This window comes from Lates calcarifer, linkage group LG17, assembly GCF_001640805.2.
Source record: "Lates calcarifer isolate ASB-BC8 linkage group LG17, TLL_Latcal_v3, whole genome shotgun sequence".
NCBI lineage: Eukaryota > Metazoa > Chordata > Actinopteri > Centropomidae > Lates > Lates calcarifer.
Genome location: NC_066849.1, coordinates 20,148,525 through 20,165,936, shown reverse-complemented (window position 1 = coordinate 20,165,936; position 17,412 = coordinate 20,148,525). Strand labels below are relative to the sequence as shown.

The 17,412-nt window shown below is 40.8% G+C and overlaps 1 protein-coding gene across 1 annotated transcript in view; it reads right to left on the bottom strand.

The window, feature by feature from the left end:
- anos1b (anosmin 1b) overlaps positions 1-13,966 on the bottom strand; it is a 42,204-nt gene extending 28,238 nt beyond the window's left edge. The window contains exons 1-2 of the mRNA XM_018696053.2: positions 13,606-13,966; positions 3,483-3,530 (exon numbers count right to left, since the gene is read on the bottom strand). Coding sequence (XP_018551569.1) covers positions 3,483-3,530; positions 13,606-13,782 — 225 coding nt within the window. The 5' untranslated portion in view covers positions 13,783-13,966. The remainder of the gene's footprint in view (positions 1-3,482; positions 3,531-13,605) is intronic.
- Between the last annotated feature and the right edge of the window lie 3,446 nt (positions 13,967-17,412).

The following is a 17,412-nucleotide window of genomic DNA, read 5'->3' as shown; positions in this document are numbered from 1 at the left end:
GAATGCAGGCTGAGACCAAGTCACATTTTGTTAGATTTGCCTAACTAATAGCCCTAAAATTGGGTTTATAAACATAAAAAAATGTAGCTCCCCAGAGAAAGAAAAAGTTTGAAATTCAGACTGTGCAGAGGAGTGTTTGTCCTCCCAACAGATCAGCAACTAATGACCGGTGGACTCCGCGCTACTTCCTCCCCCCTGACTCTCTCATTCTCTTCTGCTCTCTGGAGAAACGCGTCTACAGCTAGGTATCGACTGACTAAAAACTGTCTATACAAAGAAAAGCTGGCACTGAATGTCTGGTCAGGTTTGTGTACTTGCTTACCTGTGTCTTTAATTACATAGTTTTTGTGTTTAATCAGTTTTAGTCTGTTTCATATACAGGCAAAGTTCTTGTCTAGCTGCTTGTGATTAGAAAATTTTTAATATTTGAGAGCTTTGGCTTCTGTTTTCATTTCTAAAAGTATTCCAGTCTGTCTCCTCTCTGTCCACTATAACCTGTTATTGGATTCTGTGGTTTACCATCTTATATCATATATGCTACTGGAATAACTGCAGAATAGAATAGAATAGAATAGAGAATAGAGGCCTGGACATTTCTGTTAGTCCATGAAAAAATAATAAATAGGACTTTTCAGACTGCATAATGCTCCCAAGGTGCATAATCAATAAGAAAAAAACAGTGAACCCTAAACATCTCCCAAACATCCTATTAACAAATATACACACCTTGGGAGTATTAAATAGTGCTGGACTTCCTTTACTGTATAATTCATTATTTTTGATTAATCTTGGCAATTATGGCTGAAGACTGGGATATGTGCTTTTCTGTTCTAATTTATTTTTGTTGGCCTGCTGTGGTGACTTTTACAAATTGGGCTGTATCCACTTTCAACAGACTGTTAAAAAAAGGTAAGAATGAATAACTTTGCAAGTCAAACAAGCAAGAAGAGACACTGTTGCATGTCTGTGCAGTATCGAGTCTGACTGAGAGGAAAATTGTGGTTTACACAGCGTCAGCCCCCACTGGCCAGTTTCTGAGACTGTTGTTGGACCTCGGTTACAGAGTAGTGCCACACTGCTATTCACACATGTACAGCAGCGAGACACAAAGCCAAGGTAATAAAGTTTAGACATGGTATTAAACGAGAAAATATTTTCCGTTCTCATACTCTTGGTGTCTTTGTTGAACTATGAATGTCAAGAACAGAAACAAAGAAAGGGAGAGAAGGAAGGAAAACAAGGAGAGAAAGGGTAGAGATAAGTTTGGGTAAGGTCAAAGGAGCTGTGTGTGTTTGTGTTTTTGTTTGAGGTTCTGTGGGGGGTTAGGTATAGCTGAAAGTTGATGTCTGATGTTTCACTGAGTGTGGTATCCCCTGCAACGATCTGTTGGTGGGAGTTTTGTGGGGGAGCATGCTCCTGGCTGTTGTTGACATTAACCCCTGCTAACCCCATTACACACACAAACACACACTACTGAAATACACACTTTACAGAAAAAAGTCATCGCCCTGCCTGTTTCTACCTTTTCCTTCATCCGACTGTCAGGTGAATTTGTGGCGAAGCTGGAAAATGTTTCGAAAAGTAAAATATGACTCAGGTGTGCTTCCAGCTGGGCTAAAGCTTTTAAATAGGTCTGAACCTGAACAGAGAGTTCAGAAAACACATCAATAACAAACTAGACAGACTAGACAGAATCTGTCAAGAAGTCATTAATATTGAGTGAGTTAAAGTCAGTAAGTAAAAGGTCAGGGTGGACACATATTTTTTTTGTTATTTAGTCCACAAGAGCATTTCTGATCTCACTTAATTTGTGATCAAAATTCGTTCTTTCCTCAACACTGAAGAAATGTTCCTGAAAGGAGGTATTTACCTTTTAGTCCTACTGAATTGGAAACGCAAGATAAACATGTTAATTTGCAATTAAAATGTGGAGACCCAGCTTCAGTCTCCTTCTTATCCACCCACTGTCTGTGTCTCTGCAATTGGACCAGTAGTCCAAAACACCCACAGTAATGTCCAGAAAGCTGTTACAGGCTGGGACTGCTGCAGAGTGGACAGACTGGCAGCTAAAAATACTCAGCATGGAAACTCCTCTTGAATCAAACAATGAATTAGCACGCACGCACACGCACGCACACACACACACACACACACACTGAAGCCTCCTGGCAGGCAGTGTTAAGTGAATAAACAGGGGCTAATTTTTGCTCCACGGAGGATGGATAATGGGGATATAGGGGAGGACATTATTTTAACTGAAAACACAACCTTTGCTATTACAGGAGCCATGTGGTGGGTTTAAAGATTCCATAGAAAAGTGAAGCGAGAGAGAGACTCTCACTCTGTCTCTTTGACTCTCTTTTTGTTTCACACTTGTACTATAGCTACTTGCAACAGGCAGAAAGAAGTATTCAGATGGATAGATAGATAGATAGATAGATAGATAGATAGATAGATAGATAGATAGATCACTAAGTCAATGAAAACAAACAGTCAATCAAATCATCTGCACATGTATCTCTTTTGCAGGAAACTCATTATCTGAGCTTTCAGTGAAACATAAACAATAAAGCTGGTGCACAAGTGATACGTGTGCAGATGTTTTGATCTGTTTTTGCATCAAGCACCCTTTTGTTAGTGTTTGGTAGTTTTGTTAAAATGAGATCTATGCATTCAATTTCTGTGGACAAAAATCCAGTCCCTATAGAGTCAACAATTTATTTTAGAGTTAAGACTTTCCAGATGTTAGCCCTGTTTTTGGGAGGATTTGTAATTATCTGAAATGTGGAATTCCCTAGATACTGCAGTCCTTGTCACTGCTAACTACTGTCGTTCTGGGGCAGGCTGTAAACACTTCTTATAACCTGCCAGGAATGGGATTTACCGGGAAGGTGTAACAGTTCCACCCCAACTAACTGGTAGAACATACAGCCAATTGTGCTACAACACAAAACCGACTTGGAGATACTGTTAGTGGTAGTTCACCTCGTGGTCCACACTCGATACTCCAAAGACATGGGCTGTGGTTGAAGTAAAAAAAAATATGTCCTATGTCCTTTCCGAACCACTTTCCTTGACCTCAATGGAAATGTCACGAGGCCAAGGAAAGATGTGAAGGAGAATTCATAAGGACTTAGGAAAAGAAGACCACAATGGTACAGTGCACTCTGCTAAAGGAGAAAAGATAGGAAGCACTGACGCACATTTCCTTAGAGTTTATTAAATTTGACCAGCTCTTATCATGGCTGCCACTTAGATACTTCCAGTTCATTTCACTCAGTTAGGAACCTTCCTGAGCAAAAATGACTCTTCCACTGCAGCCTTGGTTCTAGAGTTAATGTTAGAGTTATGACTGGGTTTAGGTTTAGATAAGAGGTTAGGCACAAAGTGGTCAAGGTTTGGATAAGCTTTCAGGGAACGGATGCAAGTCAACACAATGTCCTCACAAGTATACAAGTAGGGGTGTGTGTGTGTGTATTTACCTGAGCACAGCGTCTGTGGTTCTCACACCAAACCAGAACTTGGTCACTCTGGAAGAGACAGAGAGGATGAGGATTAAAACAAACACACACACAGAGAAATAAATCTTTCACAGACAAATTCCATGTTTGAAGCCTTACGTTTGTGTTCACAGTAACTTTCACAGAGACAGAAAGCAAAATATTGTTAATAAAAGGTCACTGACCAAATTACATAACCAGAGGAAACCATGCACACAGACACACACTCAACTTTTTTCTTATTTACATAATTATCCTCTGGGTGAAAAATGACTTAACACACTGTGTTTGTGGTTGCTGAACCAGACAGAGACCACGTCACCCGGAGAGATGTATGTTTATGTGTGTATCTGTGTATGTGTGAGTGTGTGTGTGTGTGTGCGTGTACAGCTACTTGCTAAGTGAGTCAAGACCATCGGTAAACATGGCTGTTATAACCACTGTGACAGAGGGAGACGTCATCAACTGACCACAGGGACAGAAACACAGATGAACTGACCCAACGCCAATCCTTTTAAGTCTCTTCAGATTTTCAAACTTCTTAAAACAAATTAATACTAATTGATACTTGATATTGAACAGACAAGGTGACACAGACCTGCAACATATTCTGGGGAAAAAAGTGCTTTTGATAGTTAAAAGAAGTGTTTTCATTATTAATTTTTTATTAATCTATTATTTGTTTCATATGTAAAATGTCAAAATAAAGAAAATAGCTATCACAACTTCCCAGAGCTAAAAGGTAACATCTTCAGCTTGTGTATGGGGTTTTTACTTGATATATCGTTGACATTTTCTGTCAATAAATTGATTAATTTAACAAAAAACAGTTTAAGGACAAATAATTTACTTCCTGTCACTGTAATCCTGCTGGTTTCATAATGTTGCTACTTGTTATACAACAACATTTCACTGGAATCACCTTGCAGCCCATTTTAGAGCCTGCGTACCTTTGACACATCCATTCAGCTTTTAATCTGTTACATATACACTTCTGTGAGATTCTGAATGGCTTAAAATGCAAGCTCAATACCCTGTGAGTGCTTAAAACTTGCAATGGTAGTGTGGCGACAGAGCAGCCTTTGCCTCTGCTCTGCCATCATCAGCACAATCATGATGCCATCATCCGACATCAAAACAACTATTAGAATACTGGTAGGTGTGCGTTTCTGTTGTCGTGTGTGTGTGTCTGCCCTTATGGGAGTATATGAGCCTCTAGTGTGTGTGTGTGTGTGTGTGTGTGTGGGATAAACCCTCTTAACGACTCTTAAGCCCTCTCCTCAGTGAGCTGTATTTAGCCTGAACCCAGCTCATCTCTTTCCACAGACTCACAGAGTTTTCAGGGCTTCTCCGTTTTTAAGTGGCCTTTGTGCCTCTGGTATGAAGGAGGTTAAGGGGTGAGAGTTGGGGTAACAGTGGAGCAGTTAAAGGTTAGAGATTAGGGGTTAAGGGCTTTCACGGAACAGAAGATGCTGGACTGACTCTTTCAATCTTAACATTCAAAACAGATGCAAATTGACCGTTTTCTGGTGAAATGGCTGCAGCTAAATTGGACTTTGATGTCAAATGGTGACGCATTTACTATCACGTTTGTTACTGAAGCTGGAAAAGTGAGGGCAAGAAATTAAAGCCATAACATACTTCTAAAGAAGTGCTGGTCAGACAGTTCAGTTGAAAGCTTCATTCTGACTGTTGAACAAGGAGGGCTACCTCCTTTTTTGTAAATTTCCAAAACCGACAAACCATCAGTCACGCCTGCCTTCTGCAGAGATTGGCCACAGAGCATACAGTATGTGTGAAAATTGTTTGAGCTCCAAGTTCTCCGCAAATGTTGTTTGCCTCATTCCTCTCATACTCTCACCCCTGTCCATGTCCACTGCTGCAGCCACTTACTACTGCTTTGGTTGTCCAGCTGTTCACAGCAAGAAACAAGTGGTTGGTTTTCAAGGAAGTGACAGAAGGAATGCAACAAAAATCAGGATCAAGCTCTGAACAAAGGCCACAACAAATTTCTTCCGAGCATAAATCAAACATAAATTGTGTCAGTGAAATGATTGTTGGACACAGTCTTGGTAGATTGTGAGTATACCTTTAAGACTAAATGAGTATTGATGGGGTGGATGCCCTTGGCTTAACAGTAATCTGTGCTAGTTGTTAAAGGGGATAACGCTGAGGCGACAGCTGAACCAGCCTCCTATAAAGTAAGATGAGAGAAAGAAGAGGAAGAAAACAACACTGGATTAAAGTAATGGTTAAACCCCTGATGTATAGATAACTAACAAGTCTGTGGGGAAGGATGGAAAGAGGAACAGAAGAGAGGAGAAGCAGAGGAACGGGTGTCATGGTATCACAAGAGAGACAGAGAAACAACTTCTTCCTCCACTGCGCACCTTTTCTCTCTTTCCTCCTGATGAGACAAAACTGACGCCACATCATTACTAATCTGTGCTTGAAACATTAAACAGACAGTAATTCACCCTCCAGATTTGGTTACACCAGCTTCCCTGCTGGTTTTTGCAGGTATTCCAAAACATAAAACATGTATTTCTTGTGACCCAGTCATGCTGAAAATGGCCACGTCCCGAACAAAATCAGGTTTAAAAAGAGAAGAAAAACATTTAGAGGTTCCATGCTTCCCTAGATACTGAAAAATGTCCTACAATTAAAGGCACCATGTAGTGTTTTCTTGAAAACAAGAGTATTGTGTAAGGCTGAGGTCTACCATATGTGTTGAAGGTACTTCCCTCCTCATAAAACGTTTGCAAGTCTGTTTTTGTTTTTCACATTTTAGTTTTCTTACTGTAATTTTTTATTGCCTGCTTGGAGAAGCACATGTGCAGTCGGTGCCCTTGTAATGCAGCGACAGCGACAAATTGGACAGTTCAGTCTCTGATGACCAAATTTACATCAAGGGGACCCTAGCAGGCCTTTGTGTACTTGTGGATGCATTAAGTATACCACTGACTTAATAATGACAAGAGTATCGGTGAGAGTGTAACAGGTGCATTGTAATCTGTCCTGTTAAGTGGCAGTTAGCTGTTAATGTTGATAAACACTACATAAATGTACCAAATATATGACATGAATATGTGCATTAAGTTAGACTATCACTGACTTTGGTTACTGAAATATCCCCATATTGCTAAAAAATGTATTTTCCTAGTTTTAAAGAACACATTACAGTTAAGTGCTGTCATTTTCTAAACTCATTACAGTCACACCAAAATCGCTCTGGTTCTTAATCACATCCACATTAATCATAATCAAATCTAAATCACAGCCGTAATTATATCCAGTAAGTAATGGGCAGTGTATCCAAGGCATCCAGTCAAAAAATATTATGATTTTTGACTATACTCTCCACTCTGTCCTGTTTTTGGATGCTTGATCAGGGTGGGTTAAATGTTTGTCCTCCAGCAGAAGGATAGTTTATTCAGCCAAGCACCATCTGCCTCTCTTCTGGAGGAGAAAAAAAAGATAAAGAAAAGTGGGAAGAGGATCTGAGTACACACAATTTACATTCCCCCTTCCTCCTCCTCCTCCTCCTCCTACTGCTACTCATCCAGATTAGCTTCCTTTGGTCACCCTGTCACTCTCTCTGTCTTTCATTTGTACACTCCCAACTCTTTCTCTAGCCTCTCCACATTGCTGCCAGCTCCTGTAAAAATGACAGGACAAAGACTTGAAAACGATGGTGATGATAAACTGTAGATGCTCCAGTCAAAGAACTGAGGACAGTGTGGAGGCCGGTTAAACATCTCCAGATTTGTACAGAGGAGATACAAAGCTTCTCTTCCCCCTGCTGGCCTCACATCTTCATCCTCTCTCTTAATCTTTTTCACGCTCGCTTTCTTTTTCTGTCGTCCTCACCATAACATCCCCCCGCTCTATGTCACTCCTCCTCAGCCCCCTCTCCAACACACACATTACATGGATGTACACATACACACACACTTATCCCAAGTCAATTTCATGGGACATATTTGCTGTCAGAGCCAATCAAGGCAGTTTAGATGGGCCTGTGCACCGTATGGCTATTAAACGGTGGTCAAAGTGGGGTTTCGTAGGGTCTCAGCATATGTGTGCGAGTCTGTCTGCGGCAAAACAGCTGCACATGTTGAAAAAGTCGGGGGGAAAGAGAGGAAGGATTGGAAGGTGAAGAGAAAAGAAAAGAAGTTGGATGTGGGAGACTGGGAGGAAATGGGAGGGAGAGAGGAAGTTGAAAAGAGCAGAGGGAGACAGACAAAAGAAGGTGAAAGATGGAAATAAATATTAGTTAATACGAGCAGGGAGGAGACAAGGAGTGGTGGATACCAGTTGTGAAACAGGATGGAATAAATTCTGGTGACTGCTGCTCTGTCGTCTGGCTGGAGTTTAGTCTTCAGGGTTATGTTATTAATAGGAACTTTAAATAGTGTCCTTTCATCTTAAAATACAGAAATACATTTATTGTGGGTTTACACTGGCTGTGGATGAAGCTGTATGTGATGCATTATTTACAAAACTTCATATAAAACCCATGTAAAGACATACAAAAGCTTCCAATATTTTACAAGAAAAAAATAGTCAGCCCTCCTCATAGTGCATGAAAAATATGAAAAGAATTTCACTTCAACCCACCTCATGATGTATGACTTAAAATAAAACCATGCAAAAATCTCATTTCATTTTTAATGATGGATTTCCACATGGCTGGATTTCATGCCAACACTAAAAACGCAGGGTCTTAAACTTTCTTCTATCCTGGGATCCAAGAGAGAAATTTGTCTGAGCCTGAGACACCAGAGACCCGTCAGGAACAGAGCTGACCCACGGAGTAAGAAACACTTGCACTAAAGGACTTCCACATGGCTCTGATGGCTGCTGAGTCCACAGTAATCACTGCTGAAGAATAACAATCTGATATCAGTGGATGCAACAGCAGAAGAGAAGCAGCAACATAAACACACGTGTACGCACAAACACACACACACACAGAAAACATGTGCAAGTTCGACATGCATGCGCACAGCTGCACACACCCTTCAGTGTTTGAAAGAGAGACAGATATAAATCACACTTCTGCCAGATGCGGCGATAAAAAGTGAGTGTGTGTGAGAGGGAGAGAGTAGGAGAGAGTGTGCATACATTATTATGTGTGTGTGTGTGTGTGTGTGTTGTGGTCAGTGTTTGCGGTGAGGCGCAGTAGAAAGTCTATTTAACACGAGGCATTAACTCTGCTAATCACACCCAGATGACCAGAGGCAAACACAGCTACAGTGTGTGTGTTGTGTTGTGTGTATGTGTCGTTTGTGTGAGCCCGCGTGATGAATGTATCATGACTAAATTCCACTCAACAGAATTTAAAGTTCTTCCCAAAAAACCCATGTTGAGGTCTGAACATTCCCGACAGAAGCCCCTAATTAGTCTATGTGTGTGTGTGTGTGTGTGTGTGTGTTTCCATGCACGTGTGTCAACGTTAGTGTTTGTGGTGCTCCACATCCTGTAAACAACAAGCATCACAACAAAGTGGTTGTTACATGGTCCTGAACTTTGCCTCATTCGACTATTTGTCTTTCTGTTTCAGTTGACTTCCAACAGCAATGATGGATGAAACTCCATCAGTAAACAAAACGATCAACAAATTAAAGGAAAAAATCTCCAAAGACGGTTTCTGTCAATTTAGGTGGTTCTAATCACCCTGATGTTTGTTCAAATGTTCATTTTTCAGTTTGGTCTTAATTTAAATTATTTGACAGTATAAAAAGTAAGTGTAACGTCATGATTAACAGCTGTAATTGAATCGCAATTGGTTGGGCAGGTGTTTGAGCTGGACCTCAATACCACACGTCCACCGGCCAAACATTACTCAAAATGACGTCACCAGCACAAAGACTGACAGTGGCTGTATTCTGGATGTTTTGGCTTCTTTTTTTCACAGTAGCCTACTATATACTATAAGCATATTTCCCTAAATGTCACTAACTTTTCCTTTAAGTTTAATTACAATTCAGCTGAGGAAAACTGTCAGCTGTGAGAAGAGGAATGGATTTAATTGCTGAAGTATCAGATATAACATATCGTCACAGTTTTGATGTGGTAAAAGAGTCTCTCTTTCTGTTGCTGAAAGAACAAAGGCATGCCGCTCAATGCTCTGCCATTCCAGCTTTGATTTAGTGTCTTGGAATTTCTTGCCCTGGTTTCAGGTGAGAATCACTCCTACGCTGCCACAACTTTATCACCATCTGTCCCTGGTTCCACCGATCAAATGACAGGGCAGTGACAAAGCTCCAGAAAGAGGTAGAGGCTTTATCTTGGAGGTGAATCAAACAAGCCTTTGTCTCTTGCTGTCACCCACCCCTCTGCCTGTCTGTCTGCTTTCTTGTCTGCCTGCATATCAGTCCACTTTCTTAGCCAGTGTATCAGTTTGTCAGGGTTGTCTGTCTTCATGTTTGTCTGTAACACCTGTCTGTGTGTCCACCTGCCCGCTGACCCGTCTTTCCAGCTCTTTGCCCGTCTTTGTGCTTGACCACGTCTGTCTACCTGCCTTTATCTCCCCGTCTGTCTCTGTGCAACCTGACCTGACTGTTGTCTCTGGTCTTTTTCAGAGCGTGACTAGTTGGCTGACCGACCTCTGGGCTGATTAGAGCTACCTACCACAGAGCAACTGGGACACACATGCATGCACGCACGCACACATAAACCTGAACGCACAGGCGGCTCATTCAGCTTCACGCTGGTCCTCAGCCCTGGCTCGAACCACTAACCATCCGCTCATCAGCACCACAGACCTGTGAGTGTTTAAGACACACAGTCTAATCTGATCTACTACGTATGTGCAAAAAGATCCAGCTCTGCAGGCGAGGCTGGAGTTTTTTTTCCCCTTATTTTTAGGAGTTTACATCAAAGAGGAATTTGGGAATATGACAACATACCAACATATATATGCTTGTGTGCATGCACACACACACACAAAGGGCTATAATTACACAATTACACCATACAAGGGAAAGTAGTGGAAAACCCAGAGACGCAGCAGAAAGAGAGGTGTAAATAGAAAACTGGTGACTCACATTCTAGTGGCTACACACTAGCCACACACACACTGAGAGAGAAAGAGCCAAAAACACAGGGTTCACCCACATGAAGCCAGAGGAAGTAATGTGTGTGTTTGTGTCTGAATGTGGTGACAGAGGAGGATGAGTAAAGCTCCATTGGCCCTTGCTGATGTTATAGTTACTGGAGCTGTTATCAAAAGGGTTTTTTCTCTTAAACGTTATGTTCTTTAAATGAATGAATGATCTTACACACAGTCTCTCCCACCCATCAATCACTCTGTGTGCTCTCTCTTCACTGTCCTATAATAGGTTCAGGGAATGATGCTGTTCTCCAGGATGTGGCTGAGGGGAAACTTGTTTCCTTGTTTGCTCAAAGTTTAGAGGTGCAATTCACTCTGGTACAACACACAAAGTTTTCAGTACCTATTTTATATCCTAAAACCAGTTTCTGAGTCACACATCCACACCATCTTTTCCTGTTAGTCACTGTGCTGCTAATTGGTAATGAAGTCAGTGCTGACTTTTTTTCCCCCCTCATATGTTTTATAGCTAGGTTTGTGTCAAATGATTAATTTCATTACTGATTAATCTCATTTTTTTGGCCAAATAATAATCATTTACTCGATAAAATGTCACAAAATAATACAAAATGTCCATCTAAATTTAGAGTGTGTCTTAAAATTGTTGGTTTTATTCAACAACCTATCCAAAACCCACATTTATTCACTTAATAATAACATTACACCTAGAGCAGTCTCACATTTGAGAAGCTGGAGCTTGTGAATGTTAAGCTTTTTTATTTGCAGCTAACAGTTATTTTCATTATTGATCAATTTGCTGAGTCTTAACAACCCTTTTTCTTTATGTGGGTAAAAGATCTCACTAATAGAGTGAGTGTGCCATCTGTGTCATCTGTCAACCACTCTCTCCTGACTGCTGAAGATCTATTTTATTCTGCTTCATTCCAAAAATATTGATGATCTCAAAAACTTTCTGAAACATTGTGTTACATGAAACTAAGTGGAATTATCAAAACAAAAAAATCTTCTCATAATTAGCTGTGCTACACACCAGAGTGGGAGTAACATTTTTTCTCTGTCTGGATTCTGAGATATTGTCTCAGAAGGTGCAGCAAGTTTGTCTGTTTGAAGATATCAGTGCACAGAGTCAGAAAATCCTCGAAGTGTAAACATACCATGCATGCCAGTTGATGCCAATAGTTTGACAGAAGACAAAAACAAGGAACTAAAGAGCAATATCAGAGTGGAATGTAACATTTTAATGCCTCAAAATGAAACTTAAGTAGAAAATTAATGCCTGGCCTGTTTGCTACCTCCCAGTCAGTTGGTTTCATTTCCATCGCTGCTGTTTGATGCTCAACATCTGACTACTGCACTGCACTTCATAAAGTTTAAACCAAATGTTCCCTTTCTCACACCTCCATTCCAGAAACCCCTACACACACACACACATGCACAAACACACACACATCTCACTGCTAGAGAGTCATCCAGGGGCCACCCTCATTACCCAATGCACAGGTGACGGGAGTCTACTCTGGATGGACGAGGACCAGACCAAACCTTAGCTTTATATGTGAACATATGCAAACCCACACACATACACACACACACACACACACACACACACACACACACTTTCTTCTACACGCCTAAGAGCCATTGGGGCTGAACTCTGGTTAATGACTTTCCCACCCACTACACAGCATGCACATGTTGAAGCCGTTAACAATAAGTGGCTTTTCGAACTTGGTAACGTCCTAACGTCCCCGTTAATCTCACATTCCTCACTACAAAGGCCACAGTACGTGGGCCAGCGATTTCAGTGAGATGAGCAATTTTGTCAGCCATTAGAAACAGGCAACCTAACGTTTTTCAGCTTACCTTTGCCCCTCTGAGTACTGACCCAGGGCAACTGCCATCTGAGCGACATCAAAACTTCCTGATGAAAACCACCTTGGAAACTGTTTAAGTTCAGGTCACAAAATTTCCTCCGATTAATAATTTAGGCAGTAAGTGCTCTACTGTGGTTTCCCACTGTGCCCCGCTTCAAAATCACTGCTCAACATGGCTTTGAGTGACCATTGTTTGCTGCACTGTTTATGTATAGCCCACTTTTGTATTAAAAAGGATAACACAGCAAGGTTTATTAAAGTTTCAGATGAAAACTACACGTCTTTTTTTTTCTTGACAGGAGTGACAGAACTAAGTGACACGGCTATGAAGGGCGCTGGTGTACGTATACAGTGTAGCTTTTTAGCCAATTTTTAAATGTTTTAATAAAGTTTAATGATGCCATTTAACTTTAATCTTAATGATAATGCTGGTGTTTACATGCATAATTGAGTGCAGATTCAGCCATTTACTGCTAAATATGCAAGCACAGATGTGAGATCATTTTGCCAGTGTATTTCAAGAGGGTAATTTTGACTTCAGTCATTTTGTTTTATTTACCTGTTTGACTATTGGCTGCACTTGATTGATTCAAGATGCTCCCTATCCTCACTTCTATTAATTTCACCCTTCAATACTCTCAAGAAATAATGCTGGGTAAATATATTTTTAAAAAACTGTATTAGTAAGGATAATAAATTGCATAAACAGCATTTTATTTGGTATCACTAGGTACCACAAACAAAATCTCTACTGATCCCACTGAACAATTTGGATCCAGACTTAGAGTTGTAGTGGAGATGTCAACACAGGCAGTAGTTGTAGCTACTGTAAAATGTGTCTGTAAAATACATCTAATGCACCTTTTAAATAAATATTTCAAGGTAAAACGGTCTAAATTGTGCAGCTTAACTGTATTTAAGGGTTACACTTCACTCACCTTTGAGGTTCACATTAATGTTTAAATACACGTCTTAAGAAGCAACAAACCAAGAGGCAACTAGCGTAAAAATCCACAGTCTTGGCTGTCAGTCTTTTCATTAGTGCCTTCTAATTTATTTGTTTACACTGATGGCCAAGTTGTCCACAGACTGTGGTTCATATTTGACCTCAGGGTCGGTAAACAAATAGAAGGGACAAAATGACTGAAGGTACCTGGAGGTGTCTGAAGGCAGCGGTTAGCTGAGTCATGTGCAGCGTGAGGCACCTGGACGTGCATCTGGCGCTGTTCATTTTCTCCTGAACATCCTCCTGTTCCGGTGAACTCCTGCGGGCACGACTCACCGCCAACACCGCGCACAGTAGCACCACACCGGCCCGACGAACTGACATGGCAGGAACCGAAGCGAAACTAAATAATGATTAATAATAATAAACGTAAATTAAACGCTACCCCTTTTCTTCCTCGTGTCCGGCTCGTCAACGTCCTACTCTCGCGACCCTTTAAGTTCAGAATAAAAGAGCATCTACTTCTGCCTGAGCGCGAGCGGGGGAGTGGAGCTGCTCTACACTCCTCGCGGACACTCCCACCACCGGCACAAGTGCGGCCATGCGGTGTTGCAACGCTCTTCATCCTAATTGTTCTGCTCATCATCATCCTCACCAGCTCTGCGAGTTTCATCGCGTTTTTCACCAGTGTTATAACCTGTACCTCTCCTTACACCTGTGCACATGCAACTCTCATCATTATCATAATTTTATCGTCATGTTTATCATGATCATCATCACATTCTTCACATTCATCATCATTTATAAATTTAGTTCTTATTGCACCATTTGTGCTCATGCAATCAGTGCCCTGTACAAATGCAGCCCCAGTGGGACCCATCCCATTTCAATACATCACTAAAATTATTTGATTTTGACCAAATTAATTGGTCAGCTGCACAGGTGTAAATAATACAGTCAGTGACGACTGAATTTAATTTAGCCGCTTAAGTTGGGAGGAAGGGTCCTGGTATTGCACATGCTAGTGCAATGACTTACTGGGACATTTGAACAAAGCCATTGTTGATACTGCTAGAGATATGTGCTTTTCCTATTATGACAAGTCAAAATTTGTGCACTGGGAAAACTTTATTAATCACCTCCATCATCACTATCACCTCTATCTTCCTCTTTTCATCAGCCTCATCCCCAATATGTTGATGATCATCATTTCCATCTCCATAATTATTGTATAGCGTAGTTATTTTGTCACAAACTCATCTCCAACACCATCATCGTCATCACTCACCTTCCTTAATACCATTATCTTTCTTATCTTCCCATTTCTCATCATTAACCCCTCCTCCGTCATCATCTTAGCCCGTTTTTTTATCTTCATCCTCATCTCCGTTCATCTCCATCCTTATCATCTTTATCTACCCCCTTTTCACCCTATCCCCACCTCCAACACAATGATGATGATCATCTTCATCTCCATGATCATTATCAGTGTCATCATCATCACTGTTGACCTCAACTCCACCGTCATCATCGTTATCACCATCATCATAATCCTGCATGTGGGCATAATTATCATCACTGTAATCATCACCTTCTTTGTTTTCTCTTGCTTCACTGGTGTACACGCAATATTCATCATCATCATCATTATCATCATCATGTTTGTCATCTTTATCATCATCATCATCTTCTTCACCTCCAACGCCATTTTGATCATCATTATCTTCATCTCTGTTATCAGCATCACAGGCATTGTAATTAACATCAACACTTTCGGCCTCATCATCATCATCACCATCATCATCGTGCTGCATAATCTTCACCATGTTATTATGATCATAGCTATCACTCAGATTTTCTCTTGCATCACCTATACGTGGTGATCATCTCGTTTTAACCACCATCATTACTGCAACTAAACAAGTCCAACACATGCAAATGAGTTCTGGAAATAAGAAACAACCTGTAGAAGAAGATCAAGATAAATGCAACTAAAACTGGATCAAACATCAGGAGATACAGTGCAGTGAAGTAAGAAAAGGCATTTATGGTCTCATGGTTTGCATGGGAAGCTATTGTTTGAGGGCTATTAACACTTTACCATTACTATTCTGAAAAACAAACTTCCCTTTATAGTCTGGAAACTCTCTTCGCAGGTAATTGTAGGAGCAGACTAATAAAAGTGTATTTATTAATGGGAAAGAGACCTGAAGAATGTGTTGAGGTAGGTGTCTGTCACCAAGCCAGTCAATGTGTGTTAGTCACCACTTTTCGACAGCAACTGCCGAGCCAAGTGGGGCTTACGAGAACCAGGGCCAAGTCAAGATGTTTAGGACACAGGGTTGAAAGCCCTATTTGTTTATACGAAACTGTAACCCAGAAGAAGAGTCATCTCTGTTGGCAGCAACACGTAGAAAGAATCACCTAGGATTTGATTTAGGGGAAATGGAGTTGTATAAATATTTAGTAAGAACTGGCAGGACTTTTGTTGGCCCTGTAGTGGAAACCACGCTTTTCATTCTGTCCTCGTATAGAAAGGACTGCATACTGTAGGTTACTCTAATAATCTAGATCAGTGGTTCCCAACCTTTTTTGGTTTGTTAACCCTCAAAACTATCTAGGGCTGTAACTAAAGATTATTTCAATTAATAGCTTTGTCTGTAAAATATCAGAAAATACTACTAAATAACTAATTTCCCTTAGCCCAAGGTGATGTATTTAGATAGCTTGATTTTTATTTTAAGAAATACACAAATTTGAGAAAAGTCAGAAAGATTTCATGCAACAGAAATGCATCTTTTTCTTCTTTCTTACCTGCAGAATCACCTTGTGACCCACAGATTTATCTTCAGGCCCTTAAGGGGATCCCAACCCCTAAATTGGGAACCACTGGTCTACAGACTACATCATGACCTGATGACTACATTACTACTGCAAGAAAGACATATATATGAAAGTATAGCGAAAGAGACACTACTTAGTCACTTCCTGAATTTGTAATGTGCTGTGAAGCCATTTTGTCGGTATCAGTCATTGTGTTCAAAGGTTGTGTGTGTGTTTGTGAATGTGTATAATTGTGCACACCTGACCCCAGAGGACCTAGGATGTCCTTAAATCAGAGAGCGTAAAATCAGTTCTTGCACACAAGCACACACTCATGCTCTCTTTCTCTCTCTCTCTCTTTCTCTCTCTCTCTCTCTCACACACACATACACACTGATACACACACACACACAGTAGTTGCCCATTATCTAAATGACTGAAAGAATATTTTCATATTTTCATAAAACACCCTCCTCGGGTTTCTGAGCAAACCATTAGTGGAGTAAAGACCCTCCCCAACACATACTCAAACATCACACACAAGCACACGTGCACACTCGCATACACATAACAGAAGCGTTCGCCGTCTGTCCAGATCTACCCGTTGATTAAAGCCAAATGTCTTTGAATTGGCTGGAGAGAGAGAGAGAGAAGAGACGATAAAGAGACAAAGAAACAGAGAAAGTGTGGGAGAGACAGAAAGAAAGAGGGACAGATAGACAGACAGAGAGAGGAACACAGATGTCTGGATGAAAAAATGTGCCAGAATCTCAGCTCTTAATCAGTCAGCAGCTGCTACAACAAACCTACGGCAGACCTCTCAGGAGGACTATCACTGACAGTTTTCACCTTGATTTTCTACATTTTCGCTGCAAGTAATCAAACTGTAGCCTGGTTATTCAGTCTGACTATCAGGCTGAGTGGGGCTGAAGCTACTATTGAGAACACCAAAGTTGCATACACAATATTGTATTCACATATGATGTATAATATTCAGGGAATTTGAGGTGGAACTTACATTTACAATCACAATTACATGAAAACTAAACTGTAGTCCAGTGACTTACCAGTGACAACACTGAGCATGTTCCATTCATTAAACGTTATCTATACCTCATGAGGAGATAAGCTGAGGAAATCTGGGGGTTTCAAACAGTAAGCCATTTGTGTCTGCAGACCATACTGAAACAA